Raw genomic sequence first — 17,016 nt, 5'->3', positions numbered from 1 at the left:
ACATACTATATCCACAGTCTATACTTTTTGTTTACTTAAGATACTGGTAGACAACTTGCTATTACCATGCTGCAATGAATGAATGATCTTGTACATGTCATTTCACAAGCAATATACATAAATGTATAGGTAAATTCTAATACGTGGTGGGACAGTCCCTGAAGACCAATTCCCTCTTCCAGCCCTCAGGCCTAAGGAATGGGTATGTGACTCAAACTATACACAACTCTGCCAGAAATAAAAATCTTCAGAGAAGTGACCTAATGGTTAGAATGGAATCATTCCAATGTCAATTCAGGTAGATACTCAGGGCTATCTTAGTTCTCAAACTTTTGGAGGTCTGGTTTTTCAATTTTTATTCTTAGCAAATTTCTTTTTTGCCAGGTTAGCCAGTCTGGCTTCTGCCACTTGCAATTAAAAAAAAACCCAAGTGAGAGAAAAACTGATATAGAAAGAGAAGCACAAGCAAAAGAGGCTCGGGAAAATTAAGAGTATTTGGAATTAATCTAATTGTAGTAGTGTGTAAGTAGTGTGTAGTAGTGTGTAAGTAACTGCCCATCTCATGATGGGCAATTCAATCCACAGAACACATTAACTGTGGACAAAGACAACCAAGTTCAGATTATATAATTCCTGTAATCAAATTAATCAAAACCCTGTAATTATTCACAGATACCCTTATAAAAATAGTCCAGAAGTACCTCCACGATCTCACCCCATAATCTGACCTCATCTTCTTTCTTCCTCATTTTTCACTGGTGATCATACTGGCCACTTTGTTATTCCCAGAACCAAACAAATACACCCCTGCCTCACAAGCCTTTTGCACTAACCCTTCTTTTTGCAGGTATCTGAATGACTATCTCCCTTACCTCCTTTAAGTCTTTGCTTAAATGTCATCTTCTCAATGAGGCCTATCTTGACCACCCTGTTTAAAACTCCAACCTGGGCTGGGCACAGTGGCTCACGCCTGTAATCCCAGCACTTTGGAAGGCCAAGGCAGATCACTTGAGGTCAGGAGTTCGAGACCAGTCTGGCCAACATGGTGAAACCTCATCTCTACTAATGATACAAAAATTAGCTAGGCGTGGTGGTGGGTGCCTGTAATCCCAGCTACTTGGGAGGCTGAGGCAGGAGAATCGCTTGAACCCGGGAGAAGGAGGTTGCAGTGGGCCGAGATCGTGCCACTGCAGTCTAGCCTGGACAAAAAAGCAAGACTACATCTCAAAAATAAAATATAAAACTCCAACCTGACTCCTCCCCCTCACCACTGTAATCTTGGTCCTCTAATTCTGTTCAATGTTTCCCTATTCCATTGTACCTATCACCTTTTAATATAACATATAACATATTTATTAAATATAAGCTCTGGCATGGCACAGTGCCTCACTTGAGACCAGAAAATTCAAGACCAGCCTGGGCAACATGGTAAAACCCCATCTCTACTAAAAATGCACAAAAAAATTAGCTGGGTGTGGTGGCACATGCCTATAGTCCCAGCTATTCATCAGGAGGCTGATGTGGAGGATCTCTTGAGCGTGGGAGATCGAGGCTGCAGAAAGCTGTGATCATGCCACCATGCTCCAGCCTGGGCAAAAGAGCAACACCTTGTCTCAAAAAAAAAAAAGTATATATATGTGTGTGTATGTATATATAAGCTCTCTGAGGGCAACGATCTTTCTGGGACACAAGGTAGCTGCTTCAATGGAACAATGAAATGGAAAATGCTGTGGCAGTCTCGGATGGTTAACAAAGAAATCAAGGCATATTTGTCTCAAGGCATGGAATTAAAGTTCGGGCTTTCTGTGATGTGCAACTTATCCCTAGAGAACTGAGATTTCTAAAAGTCATATCAGACTGAATCTGCCAGATGCTGGATTCTAACAACCATTAAATTCATACCACTACCATGTTTGAAAACTTTCAGGACTTACTTTATCTTTGGTATTAAGAAGTTACTTCCTATGTGTTTAGGTAGACGCTTTTTAAAATTTAGTTAAGCACAGTTACCTCATTAATTTAAGGGTGTGTTTCTCTCTAGTTCTGGGAAATTTATCTAAATGGTTACTCTAAATGCAGTTCTCACTCTGTTCTCTTTTAAAAAATACATAATAGAAAAACACTGGATCCTATAGCTATTCAACATGTCCAAACTTTTCTTCCTTCTGTCTGCTTATCTTTTTGTGCTTTACCTTAGGAGAAATATTTCCACTATATCTTTCAGCATACTAATTTCCTCTCCAATAGTATTTATTTTGCCATTCAATCAACCCATCTATTGAGGTTTTGTTTTGTTATTTAGGATACAATAACCTTATGTATCTCCCTGAATATCAATCATACTTCACATGTCTACACTCACTGCTCTACCTAGGCAGATATCTTTATGCTTGCTGCCTGGTACAGTTCAACAGGCAGAATGCTAACGTCATCATCCGTATCTGTCACTTCCAAAATTAAAGCCCACACAGTCATTTCCTGTGGCCCTTGGCTTGCTTCTTTGATCTGATCCTATCTGCTTTTTCAGTTTTTCAGAAACTTCACTTAGCTTCCAATCCACTAAGGGCATCTATTTTTATATTCCAGTGTTATTTCTGTTAACACACATGCTTTGTTTAAAAAAAAAGGGGGGGGGCGCTGAATAAAACCAAAAAAAACCCTAATATTATAGAAGAATAATAATAGGTTTGCACTTTTTAATTTTTTTTTTTTTTTTTTTTTTGAGACAGAATCTCACCCTGTCATCCAGGCTGGAGTGCAGTGGTGCGATCTTGGCTCACTGCAATCTCCACCTCCCCAATTCAAGCGATTCTCCTGCCTTGGCCTCCCTAGTAGCTGGGATTACAGGTGCCCGCCACCATGCCTGTATAATTTTTGTATTTTTAGTAGAGATGGGGTTTCACCATGTTGGCCAGGCTGGTCTTGAACTCCTGACCTCAAGTGATCCGCCTGCCTCAGCCTCCCAAGGTGCTGGGATTACAGGCGTAAGCCACTGAGCCCAGCCAATTTTATTTATTTTTAAAGACAGGGTCTTGCTCTGTTGCCCAGGCTGGAGTGCAGAGTCATGGTCATAGCTCACTGTAATCTCCAACTCCTAGGCTCAAGCAATCCCCTCTTCTCAGCCTCCCAAAGTGCTAGAAAGGCATAAGCCACCTTGCCCAGCCCCAGATTTGCTTTTAAAGAAAAAAAACAATTTTATTAAGGTGTAATCCTCCCACTCTTAGTATGGACTTTAATGGTTTTCTGTAAATTTATAGTTGTGCAACTGTCACCACAATCCAGCTTAGAGCCCTCCAACACCCACAAAAGCTGTCCTGCACCAGTTTACAATCAGTTCCCCTTCTCTCAGCCCTTGAAATCACTGTTTGTCTCCACACTTTTTCCCTTTTTAGAAATTTCATATAAATGAAATTAGGCATTATATAGTCTTTTGTATGTCTTACACTTGGCATAATGTTTCTAATATTCATCCATGTTGCTTCATGGATCAGTACGCCATGATCTTTTTACTGCTGAGTAGCATTTTATTATACAACTATAACACATTATGTTTATCCATTTGTCAGATGATAGACATTTCAATTGTTTCTAGTTTTGGGCAATTATGAACAATACTGCCATAAACATTTGTTTACATGTTTTATGTTAACATAAATTTTCATTTCTCTGGAATGAATACCTAAGAGTGGGATTCCTGGGTCATGTACTAGGAGTTGAACCTACAAGAAATTACCAAACTGTTTATCATTTGGCACACAACATTTTGCATCCTCATCATTGATATTCATAGGAATTCCCTAATGACTGACACTGTGTACTTTTTATGTGCTTATTAGCCCTATCTTCTTAAGGGTAATTCCTATCCAAATCTTTTGCCTATCTTCTAACTGGAATATTTGTTTACTTATTGAGTTGTATGTTCTTTATATAGTCTGGATATGAGTCCTTTGATGACACGTGATTTGTAAACACCTATAACTTACACTGGATTTAGGTCTACCTTCCTAACTCAGTGTTTTACCACATACCACTATTCTTGGACTTAGTGAATGACTCATTCATAACCATAATATCCTACACTGGCTCTGACCATGGAATTCATTTTACACAAAAGAAGAAATAGGCTTACTTCCATAAAATTCGCTGCTTACCATGTGCTATCATGCAAAAGATGTTGGCCTACTGGACTTAGTTTTTTTGTGTGGGTGGCAACACTTTTGTGAGTTTGGTACTATCTTACACGATGTAGTATATGCTCCAAATTAGAAACCAGTATATGGTGGTTTTTCCCATAACCGGAATACATAAACCTAGGAGTCAGGTAAAGGAAATAAGAGAGCTCATCTACTACTACCTACTGACATATTCACAAAAGTTTTGCTTCCCATACTCACAACTTTGGCCTCTACTAAATGTGGAAGATTTATATCCCAAGGGAACACAACAACAATTTGACTGGACTGAAAGTTGAGACAGCCCCCTGGCCATTTTGAGTTTCTCATGTTACTGAATCAGCAAGCAAAGAGGAGGTTACAGTACTGGCTGCAATGACTGACCCCAGTTATAAAGGGTAAATAAAATGAATACTACATTACTACATAATAGGAACAAAGAGGATTATGTTGGGAAACCAGATTATACCCACTGTATTAGTTTCAGAGGGATGCTATAACAAAATGCCACAAATTTGGTAAATGAAAAGGTATTTATTCTCTCAGCTTTAGAGAACAGAACTCCAAAATCAAAGTGTCAGCAGAACCATTCTCCCTGCAGAGGCTCTAGGGGAAGACTCCATTCCTTGCCTGTCATGCTTCTAAAGCTTCTACCTTGCAGCTGTATCATTCCAATCTCTGCCTCCATCTTCATGATTTTCACCTCTTCTCTGCGTATCTCTCTGCTGTGTATTTCTGTGAAAGGTCACTTACTGGATTTAGGGCCCATTCAGACAACTGAGGATGATCTCATCTCAAAAATCCTTACATATGCAAATACCCTTTTTTCAAGTAAGCTCACATTCACCAATAAGGTTAATTTACAGAGATTAGAGTATGGAAATACCTTTTTGGGAACCACCATTCAACCCACTATAGGCACCATTTAGTATTTCCATACTCAGAGAGAGAAATCTAATACAGACAAGACTACCAAGGGTTCAAACCCTTCAGAAATGAAGGTCTGGGTTATTTTATGAGGTAAATACATTCACAACCAGCCAGGGTATTGGCTGAGAATGGAGGAAATAAGGAATGGGTAGTGATTAGCTATAGACACATATTTCTTCCTTGCTCCACGTACATATTTATAAATATTTACCAGATGTTGAAATAACTACCAATTTATTTTTTTCCTTTCATTTGACTACTATTATAAGGTATGTTGGTGGTGATTAACGTTATAGTTCATTCTTCAGATTACAGACTATAACGGAAAAGTATGACTATACTCTCTGAACTAAAAGATTTATAAACATCATTTAAAAATAGGTATAGTGACTGATGGGACTTTGGGTGTCCCAAACATGGGGAAAGGGCAAATGCAACACATACTGGTGCAGGAGCTAGTTGTATTACATCAGGCAGAAGCACGATATTGTTGCTACTGTTGTTTGGTTGTGTAAGTGCATATGGGTGCTGAGTTGACAAAGGGGTAGGCTGTCCTGTATTATCTGTTAATGAACATCATTTTCATGGATTCATATAGTCCCTTCTGTGAAGACAAGCCTACATTTTGCAGGATCCATTGCCAGTAGTATGCCAGACTATATATAACCATGATATATGAAATATATGAAAGGTATAAGAGAAAGAAAAATGATTTCCCCCTCTGGTGGCAGCTTTGGGTAGGCTTGAGGCATCCACAGATAGCATAAGTAGGGTTTTGCCACCACTTCTAAGCATCTTCCAAAGAATCCAATCTCACTTAGCATTGTATGCAGCTAAGATCTTTAACAGCAGCATCCTGTGTCTTCTGGGCATCCTCTTGAATAATTCACTTGGGTCCTGATAGTAGCAGTAGCTTCTCAGGTTTCTGAGCATTGTCATAGGCAGATAGCTGAAATCGTTTCCAAAGGCTTTATGCAGTTTTGAATTTTTTTAAACTCTGAAGCAATCTGATACTTATAGGAAAACTCCAAGTATACAAAGAAATTTTCTTTACCTAGTTTGATTTCAGAATAAGGTGCTGAACAGATGTTCCTTTCCTCCAAATAGTTTGTTGTTTTATAAAATGTCCCTCAATTAGGGTTTGTGACTTTCCTCTTTTGAGATTCAGGTTATCCATCTGTGTACCAAAGAAATGGTACCATGTTCTTCTAATTGTATACTATTCTGGCACATAATTTTGATTTTGTTTCATTTCTTTCTTTTTTTAAAGATACAAAGTCTCGCTATGTTGTCCAGGCTAGTCTTAAACTCCTGGGCTCAAGTGATCCTCTTGCCTCTGCCTCCTGAATATCTGGAACTTACAGGCACACACCAGCACACCCAACTAATTGATTTGTTTCATTTCTAATGATGCTCATTTTATCTTCATCGAGATGGTGACAGGATTCTCTGCTGAAAGTTAGTCTTTTCCCTTTGTAATTAATAAGTGTTCAATGAGGGAGTTAAGTTGAAATGATGTAAGCATTCCAATCCTCATCCTTTCCATTTATTCATTTATTTATTTATACCAATATGGATGCAATATCTCCTATTTTATTTAATGAGGTTATATGTTACTGTAATTTATTTTGAGGCTAGGCACAGTAGTTTATGCTTGCAATCCCAGAGCTTTGGGAGGCAGAGGCAGGAAAATCACTTGAGGCCAGGAATTAGAGATCAGCCTGAGCAAGACAGCAAGACACTGTCTCTACAAAAAAAATTTTTTTTTAATTAGCCACACATGGTGGTGTGCATCTGTAGTCCTAGCTACTCGGGATGCTGAGGCAGGAGGATCCCTTTAGCCTAGGAGTTCAAGGTTACAGTGAACTATGACCAGCCACTGCACTCCAGCCTGGTGACAGAATGAGACCCTGTCTTTTAGAATAAAATTTAGAAACATATAGATATATATAGATACATATCTATATATCTATATTTTATATACATGTTTAATTTGAACATATTCTCACTATATATATAGAACATATTCTCTCTCTATATAAAGCTACATATAGATCTATCTAGATAGATCTATATATATATGTCTCTGACAGCTAGGTATGATCAATCCTACTGGAGTAATCAACAGATTGGAGTAATCAATCTATATATGTATATAGATATCTATATCCATATCTATATCTATATATGTATATATATGTATACAGATATAGATATCTATATCAATATATAGATATACATATATCTGAGAGCTAGGTATGATCAATCCTACTGGAGTAATCATTGATCCAAGGCACTTTCAGTGAGAGTTAAGAAATATCAAGTTTCTATACATGCATACACATATACACACACACACACATACACACACGTCCATATTTACTCAGCTATTATCATGAGTTCACAAAGATACCCGTAACTCCAATCCAGTAACAACACAAGGCACAGTTTAGTTTTCTCCTTTTCCATATTTGAAACTTCATCTGACAATGAGAAACTTGGTACTCATTACACTTATGTCTTGATCATTTTCCCATATGGAACCAATCGCTCACTGCCACTACCACCACTATGCTGTACCCTTGTAGCCACCGATGTCAGGCCAACATGGGCATCCCTTCTTATCCTGCCTGGGCTCTAACACCCTTGATTGGGCTCATGCCACTCACTATACAGAAATTCTCTTTACTCTCTGTGGTTATAAACACCATTCTTGGCCACTGCTTCTCTCCCACCCACAATGTGGTACCCTATTCCACTTCTAGATTTCCTGAAAGTCAGCAGTGGTCTTCTTGACCTTCACTGCCCAGTCCTTTCAATAGTAATGTACATCTCTCATTCCCTATATTCTGATTCTATTCAAAATACTTAGAATAGCTTCTATTAATCAAATCCTGACAGACACAGTCATTAGCCATTATTTAAGCATTGATGGAAAAAACTATTTTTAATATTCAACTAAAGTTTGCTTCCTTAGATTCAAGAAGCAAATGAAGCCCATGTAAAATAAATAAATCTATACCTGCATCTTTTTTTTTAATGTAAAATTTACTTTAGGCAAGGGCACAAAAAAAGCCCTGAATCAATGAGGAAAAGCAGGTGTGTGTGTGTGTCTACACATGTGCAGGAAAGGAATAATACAAAACATACTGGACATCTTACTTTGATCTGCTCAATATCTTCTCCACTGCTTTTACTAAAAGAATCCCAATTTTTTTCTTGCAGTATTACTCCTCCCCGTAATAGTGTCTCAGTAGATTTATCAATAAACATGTCTCTCAAGTGATCCAAATTTTCAATTGTCTTAAATAGTTGCAGCTATGTTACTGACAGCAGCACTGCAAAGACTTCTTGCTACCTCAATAATTGGAAGGGTACTAGTCCTTGCCCATAAAACCTGGTTGTTCATGCTTTTGATTTTATGACCACACTTTCTGTTGTTTACAATTAAGGGAAACCTCATAATATGCTCAGTTTGTGAAAAATGAGTATATTTATAAGCCCAGGAGTCCCTCAAAAAAACAAAAGAATATTATATCTCACAAAAGAATCAAAGTAGTACATGCAGTCTGGATAGACTACAGACAACACTAACTTAAGGAAACCTGTAATTTTCCATTTCAATAAGATTTCTGCCAGTGCCATTAAAAAAAAAAAAAAAGGTATTGTCAATCCTTAAAAACAAAAACCCACAAAGGGGCCAGGAGCAGTGGCTCATGCCTATAATCCCAGTACTTAGTGGGGCCAAGACAGCAAATCACGTGAGGTCAGGAGTTCGAGACCAGCATGGCCAACATGGTAAAACCCTGTCTCTACTAAAAATAAAAAAATTAGCCTGGCGTGGTGGGGCATGCCTGTAGTTCCAGCTACTTGGGAAGCTGAGGCAGGAGAATCGCTTGAACCTAGGAGGCAGAGGTTTCTGTGAGCCGAGATTGCACCACTGCACTCCAGCCTGGGTGACAGAGCAAGATTTTGTCTCACACACACACACACACAAAAAAAAAAAAACACAAAGGGAGAACATAACTCAACAGAACTGTAGTGAACTGCCTGAGGTCATTCACCATTATGCACCTAGAACACTTGAAATCTATTACAACTCTTTCATCCAATCATTTTATTAATATCATATAACTCTGATAATTGTCAGGTCTTCATCTTTATCCTAGATCAATTTGAAAAGCATCACTTTTTTACCCGAATAAAAATTTCCAATTCAGTTTTTCTTCTTTTTTCAATTTTCTCCGCCTCAATTTGGCAAGTGTGACAAATGTACAGATGGTTCACAGCTGGTCCTCCACCATACCTAAAGCATGAAAAATTTAAGAATTAGAACTATGGCTATCTTAAGAAAGCTAATGTTCTAGGAAGTTTGTTTCTAACATTTAAGTTAGTGGCCAAATACCCAGTAAAAATAAATCCTCTTAATAAAATCCTCAAAGTAATATAAAAATCAAAAATCATATAAGGACTTGTTATTATGTTTATTAAGGTCAGTGACTTTATCAGTTTATTGCTTAACCTGCTTTATCTATATTTCAACTTTCCCTTACTTCTGCTCCAAAATGTTAGAGCCAACAACAAAATAAAAGAAGTGGTTTCAAAAAGTATCATACAACATATAAATCTTAGTTACACATCACAGTCATAGTCAAGTTTTCATCAGATGAAGGCCTCCCCTAGCCTCTCAAGTAAGAAGCATTCAATGTATGAATTATTTTTAATATTTAATTAAAGAAAACATAATTAGTGGGAAAACTGTGGTGGAAAACGTTTTAAAATAAAGGTCAGGAGTTGCGAGATCAACCTGGCCAATGTGGTGAAACCCCATCTCTATTAAAAATATAAAAATTAGCCAGGCATGGTGATGTGTGCCTGTAATCCCAGGTACTCAGGAGGGTGAGGCACAAGAATCACTTGAAACTGGGAGGCAGAGGTTGCAGTGAGCTGAGATTGCACCACTGCACTCCAGACTGGGCGACAGAGCGAGACTCCATCTTAAAATTTTAAAGTTTACAATGTTAAGGCCAGGCCCAGTGATGCATGCCTGTAATCCCAACACTTTGGCAGGCCAAAGCAGCCACATGGCTTGAGCCCAGGAGTTCAAAATCAGCCCAGGCAACATGGCAAAACCCCATCTCTACAAAAAACACCCCAAAATTAGCCAGACATGGTGATGCACGCCTGTGATCCCAGCTACTCGGCAGGCTGAAGTGAGAGGACCACTGGAGCCTAGGAGGTCGATGCTGCAGTGAGCCAAGATCGTGCCACTGCACTCCAGCCTGGGTGACAGAGCAAGACCTTGTCTCAAAAAAAAAAAAAAGAAAAAAAAATTTACAATTTAAGAGTAAGATACTCAATTGTGGGAGTATATACATATGTAAAATTTTAGTGTGGGGATATGCAAAATATTTTAAACAAGGTACTTAAATTATCACAGCGTACCTTCACAGACAGATAATTAGAAAAAATTAAAATTAATTATCTAGACTATGCCACAGTAGCTACAAAGTCTTCCTACTCACACTTTAGAATGAATAAGTGAGGGAAAACAATAAACATATAGCACAAGGAGCATCTGTGAAATAATCCAATCCCCTTTTAACCAGTTTAACCGACTTTCACAACACTGTATGGTCTGATTTAAAAAACAAACCTGCTATATAGGTTATCCCAAATGTTCTGAGGCAGCATCAAAACCAGGTCTTCAATATAACCAGCTTTTCTTGGAGGAACACCTAAAAAAATATATAAACATATCTGTTTCATGCTTTTAATTATATTCCTTTCAAAGATTAAACTCATTTTTTTTTTAACAGTAACTAAATGACAGATCAATCATCATTGTTTTTTTAAGTGGCAGGGTCTTGTTCTGTCACCCAGTCTAGAGAGTGCAGTGGCATGATCATGGCTCACAGCAGCCTCAAAATTCCTGGGCTCAAGGGATCCTCCCACCCCAGCCTCCTGAGTAGCTGGGACTACAGGCACGCTTCAACACACCCAGCTAACTTTTCTTTTTTTTTTTTTTTTTTTTTTTTTTTTTGTAGAAATAGGCTCTCATTATGTTGGTTGCCCAGGCTGCTCTTGAACTCATGACCTCAAGTGATCCTCCTGCTTTGGCCTCCCAAAGTTCTGGGATTAGAGGTGTGAGCCATTGTGTCTGGCCATTTTTTGAGTCAAAGTCTCACTCTGTCACCCAGGCTAGAATGCAGCAGCATGACCATGGCTCACTGCAACCTCAAACTCTAGGGCTCAAGGAGTCCTCCTGCCTCAGCCTCCTGAGACAATGGGATTACAGGTGTGAGCCACTGCACCCAGCTCAATCATTATTCTTACACTCTCTCCCCCAAGAAAGGTAATTATAAAGCATTTTTGGTGACTGTGTTTCCTCAAGATGAACATACACCTTAAAATTTCTATGTCCAATACAGGTATCCCTATCCCTTTTGGTGTCACTACAAACATAATTACCATGAATATCCCATCTTCAACCTTGAAGTTTAATTGGCGTCACACAAAGGTCCTATTTATTGTAGGAATAAACATTAACACAGCCACCAATCTCACAAGGGCCAAAGTTATATTTAATTATGAGGCTTTTTTTTCTTAAATCCCAGATACATTTCCATACTTGGGGAAAAAGCCAGCTATTCATTTAGACAATGGGGTTAAGAACCACCAATATAGTCGATAGATAAAATCACCAGCACAGGAATGCCTCAGGTAGGAAAAATGATGTATAATAAAGGAGTGCACTGTAATGTAAACAGCTGTTTATGTATCTGACTCTACTATGAAATTAGAGCTTTCACAGAAGAAAAAGGATCTTTAGTGTCCTTAGGCACTAGCAAAAAGTTTAGAAAGCATGTACTCAGTAAATATATGTTCAATAAAGAAGCTAGAGATTACCTACAATTAAAAAGGAAAGGTGAATTTCTGAAACCATATGGAATTAAAACACATTAAGTTTGAATGCACGTGGGGAAATGGGAAATAAGTGGGAGAGGAAAATTCTTGGCTCTCCTAATTTGCAAATTATTTTACAGCAAACTTCTACCCCTGCTTTGCATTACAGGATTTCTTACCTCCATGAATACAAAGAAAGTCATTATTTGAAATAGGGCCAGGTTCGGCAAAGGTCTTAAATTTATTTAGCCACTGTCGAGAAATATAAAACTGAAGGAGGCTTGGTTCCATTATGTTCAACAAATTTGATATCCTTCTCCTCTCTTTTTGTGCCTCTTCGCTGCTCTTCCTATTAAGGACAATGATTAGTTAAATTCAATATGCATTTTACCACATTACTAGTAGATGGATTTTTCTTCTTATTAGACTTAACACACATATTAACACTATCTTTATTATGTCTTGGGAATTTCAAGAGAAATATACTTTGTATTATCCACCAAATACATTATATACTCATAGGGATGAAACTGTATCTTACCTACAGGTATCCACATAACTACTGGAACACCGTAAGCATTCAAACGTTTGTTAATAGGATCAAGCTAAATAATTAATCTGCTTCTGTTTCAGAAGCTAGCATCTTCTTTTATAAGATGCTAAAAAATACCAAATATTTTTATAGTAATACTTTCATTATTAGCTACTTTAGGAGAAAAGGTGGTACTTAATTCAGACCATCAATGCCTGATTTTTAAATTAAACCTCATCTTTCTTTTTTTTTTTTTCAGATGGCATCTCACTCTGTTGCCCAGGCTGGAGTGCAGTGGCGCAATCTAGGCTCACTGCAACCCCCACCCGCCGGGTTCAAGTGATTCTCCTGCCTCAGCCTGCCCAGTAGCTGGGATTACAGGCGCCTGCCACCACACCTGGCTAATTTTTGTATTTTTAGTAGAGACAGGGTTTCACCATCTTGGCCAGGCTGGTCTTGAACTCCTGACCTCGTGATCCACCCGCCTCGGCCTCCCAAAGTGCTGGGATTACAGGCGTGAGCCACTGTGCCCGGCACTAAAATTAATCTTTCTAAAACAAAATATATCCCTTTACTCTTCACGTAAATGATTTAGCATTTTCTGAACAAAGAATCATTCTACATATACAGCCTTTTACTGTATTTTACTGTAATGAAATAGGAGGAAAAGAATTCCTAATCTTGACTCAGCAATCCATTAGAATGTCTTAGAAGTCACTGATAAGCCCAAAATGTGAGATGTCCTTTCACATCTATGGTTATTTCCATTACCTATAGAAAAGAACGTAAGCTTCTGCATTTTGTACAGTAGATTCTGAAACTTCAGTGACACTCTGATCATCAAATTCATACCAGAGATTATTTAGATTGTTTCGGCAGTAGGCTATATAGTGTCCACCTGAATTTGAGGGAAAAGAAATCATTACAGTAATACAAAAACAACAGAAGAAAGGAAGATAAACTTTTTATATTTCCAGTGCCTAGCACAGTAGCTGGACTATAGGAAGAACTATGCTTGTATTTTTTTTCAATTTGCATGCTTGCCACCATTCCTTCATCATCTGATGACAGAACATGTAATTTTTTTAGTTTTTTTTATTTTTTAAGAGACAGAGTCTTGCTCTGTTGCCCAAGCTGGAGTTCAGTGAAGGGATCACAGCTCACTGCAGCCTCAAATTTCTGGGCTCAAGCTATCCTCTTGCCTCAGCCTCCTGAGTAATTGGAACTACAGGTGCACATCACCATACCCAGCTAATTTATTTTTATTTTTTTAGAGATGGGGTCTTGCTGTGTTGCCCAGGCTGTTCTCAAACTCCGAGCCTCAAGTGATCCTTCTGCCTCAGCCTCCAAAGGTGCTGGGATTACAGGCATGAGTCATTAACACCTGCGGGGGTCTGTCCCACAGACCCTGACCCAATGACAGATGAATAAAGTACACTGACACAGATATTCTGCTTTGCCAGTCCGGCTGAGCATCCGGGCCACTTACAGACTCCAAAGACAGTGCTGTAAACAGTTGCAGACAGCAGCCTCGACCAGCCAGTGAGACTCACATTTATTCAGTACAGATTAATTGACAAAGCCTTGAGTCAACACCACTAGAGGGTAATTGACATTGCAAACCTCCCGAGTAGAAAGCAATTAAGAACCCAGTAAATCAAAGGTTAGTCTTAGGACCACATGGGTAAACAAGCTAGTTAGATAAACTCCCCACATTCCTTTGTTTCTACTCTAATTTACTTAACTAAGGGGACAAGGCTGCCTTCAGCCAAGTACTATATGTAAAAACTCCCAGCCCTCCAGAAGGGTTTGTGTTATTTTCTATAACTAAAATTTTTCCCACCAGCCTGACTGAGCCCCCACAAACACCCAGCTATTAGAAAACATTTTCTTTTTTTTTTTTTTTTTTTTTTTTTGAGATGGAGTTTCGCTCTTGTTGCCCAGGCTGGAGTGCAATGGTGCAATCTCAGCTCACTGCAACCTCCACCTTCCAGGTTCAAGCTATTCTCCTGCCTCAGCCTCCCGAGTAGCTGGGATTACAGGCGCCAGCCATCATGCTCGGCTAATTTTTTGTATTTTTAGTAGAGACGGGTTTCACCATGTTGGCCAGGCTGGTCACGAACTCCTGACCTCAGATGATCCACCTGCCTTGGCCTCCCAAAGTGATGGGAATACAGGTATGAGCCACTACACCCGGCTAGAACACATAATCTTAAAAAACCCAGTACAAAAATCATGTCAGGGCCAGGCATGGTGGCTCACGCCTGTAATCCCAGCACTCTGGGAGGCCGAGGTGGGCGGATCACGAGGTCAGGAGATCGAGACCATCCTGGCTAACACGGTGAAACCCCGTCTCCACTAAAAATACAAAAAAATTAGCTGGGCGGGGTGGCAGGCGCCTGTAGTCCCAGCTACTTGGGAGGCTGAGGCAGGAGAATGGCGTGAACCCGGGAGGCGGAGGTTGCAGTGAGCCAAGATCATGCCACTGCACTCCAGCCTAGGCAACAGAGTGAGACTCCATCTCCAAAAAAAAAAAAAAAAATCATGTTAATGCCTTATTAACTGTATACAATTTTCAATATTGGAAACATCATAGTAAAAATATTTAATTGCATAAAATTGTCTGACACGTTTTTAATAATTAGCAGTAACATCTGTTTTTAACGTTTTTTCTTTTATTCAGATATTATTTAAAAGATTAATTAGGATGTTTATTTATTTATTTATTAATTTATTTATTTATTTTGTAGAGATGGGGTTTCACTATGTTGCCCAGGCTGGTCTCAAACTCCTGGCTTTAATTAAGTGATCCTCCCATCTCATTCTCCCAAAAGGCTGGTAATTACAGGTATGAGCCACCACGCCCAGGCTTATTTTAATTTTTTTTTAAATCTAGGAACAACTGTTAAACCTATATACTTACTACTTGCAGTTCCATGATGGCAAATGACTGACAGAAGATCATATGTCACAATTTGAGCTGGACTATCCTTAGCAAGAAATGGCTGAAGATCCAAGCCTTCCAGCGGAAATGAAACATGGGTACTGATTTTGGTGGAAAACATTAGTTCATGTCTGAATCTTTTAAGGTGGATGCATAAAATCTAAAAGAGAATAAAATTCAAAACTAATTTGTCAATACAGAAAACAAAAAGCATTATAACAGGTAAAACTTAGTAACATTTTTATTCAACAAGCAAGAAACTGAGGTGTTCAATCAAAACACAATTATAAAGTTATTTAGATTTTTATTTAGCTTTAAATGCTAGATAAAGCAGTCTATTCAATATATACTGAAGTGTCAAGGTTAAGTATTAATCTGCAATTATAACCTGCTTCCAGAGATGTTAAAAATATGGAAATGGTGAAACATGGTACTTTCTAAGTTCACTGCTATTTGTTTTTCTAATTTTACACTTTAGACTGGCAAGATCCTGCAAGTATGATTAAACTTTGTTCAACACAGCACATTGTTAAAGAGCACTTACGGTATTTAACTCAATATTTTAAAACTGAATAATCTTAAAAAGGCATGCATAGCAATCATTCAATTCTTCAACCAAGCAAAGAGAATTTATTACTACATTTTGTTACATTAATACTTTATGTTCCTACCACACAATATAAGTTGAATTAAAATAATGCCCATACCTCAGGAAACTTTTGTACTTTACAAAACTTTACTCCATTTCTCAACCTAAGGGGAGAAAAGAGAAAATAAATTAGTTTACAAAAAAACTTAGTATACTTAAATTTGCAGCAAAAATCTTTTAGAAAATGCAGAGATCCAGCCTGGCAAAATGGTGAAATCCCGTCTCTACTAAAAATACAAAATTAGCCAGGCATGGTGGCACATGCCTGTAGTCCCAGATACTCAGGAGGCTGAGGCAGGAGAATCACTTGAACCCGGGACGCGGAGTTTGCAGAGAGCCAAGATCACACCATTGTACTCCAGCCTGGGCTAGAGTAAGACCCTGTCTCAAAAAAAAAAAAAAAAGAAAGAAAGAAAATGCAGAGACAAAAGATATCAGACTAGAAATACTTGCCACTGAATTATGTTACATGTATACATTAAATATCTGAATCAAAACACTGGAGTCCCTTATTGTAAAAAATAATTTAAACTGGCCAGGCGCAGTGGCTCACGCCTGTAATCTCAGCACTTTGGGAGGCCGAGGCAGGCCAATCATAAGGTCAGGAGATGGAGACCATCCTGGCCAACATGGTGAAACCCCATGTCTACTAAAATACAAAAAATTAGCCAGGCATGGTGGCGCACGCCTGTAGTCCCAGCTACTCAGGAGGCTGAGGCAGAGGAATCACTTGAACCCAGGAGGCGGAGGCTGCAGTGAGTCAATATCGTGCCACACACTCCAGCCTGGGGACAGAGCAAGACTCCATCTCAAAAAATAACAATAGTAATTTAAACCAAGATATCAGTAATCAAAAATTTAGAGAGTTGTATAACTCTTTGAT

General features: G+C 38.6%; 1 protein-coding gene across 5 annotated transcripts in view; it reads right to left on the bottom strand.

The window, feature by feature from the left end:
* USP33 (ubiquitin specific peptidase 33) overlaps positions 1-17,016 on the bottom strand; it is a 63,826-nt gene that overhangs the window by 6,422 nt on the left and 40,388 nt on the right. For all 5 annotated transcript variants that reach the window (XM_009248674.4, XM_054534731.2, NM_001131383.1 and 2 more), the window contains 6 exon segments: positions 16,192-16,237; positions 15,464-15,644; positions 13,312-13,438; positions 12,188-12,357; positions 10,759-10,840; positions 9,300-9,408 (listed from right to left, as the gene is read on the bottom strand). In XM_009248674.4, the coding sequence (XP_009246949.1) occupies positions 9,300-9,408; positions 10,759-10,840; positions 12,188-12,357; positions 13,312-13,438; positions 15,464-15,644; positions 16,192-16,237 (715 nt within the window).

This window comes from Pongo abelii, chromosome 1 (assembly GCF_028885655.2).
Source record: "Pongo abelii isolate AG06213 chromosome 1, NHGRI_mPonAbe1-v2.0_pri, whole genome shotgun sequence".
NCBI lineage: Eukaryota > Metazoa > Chordata > Mammalia > Primates > Hominidae > Pongo > Pongo abelii.
Note: the sequence above shows the minus strand (reverse complement) of the source record. Positions and strands in the feature narration are given on the sequence as shown.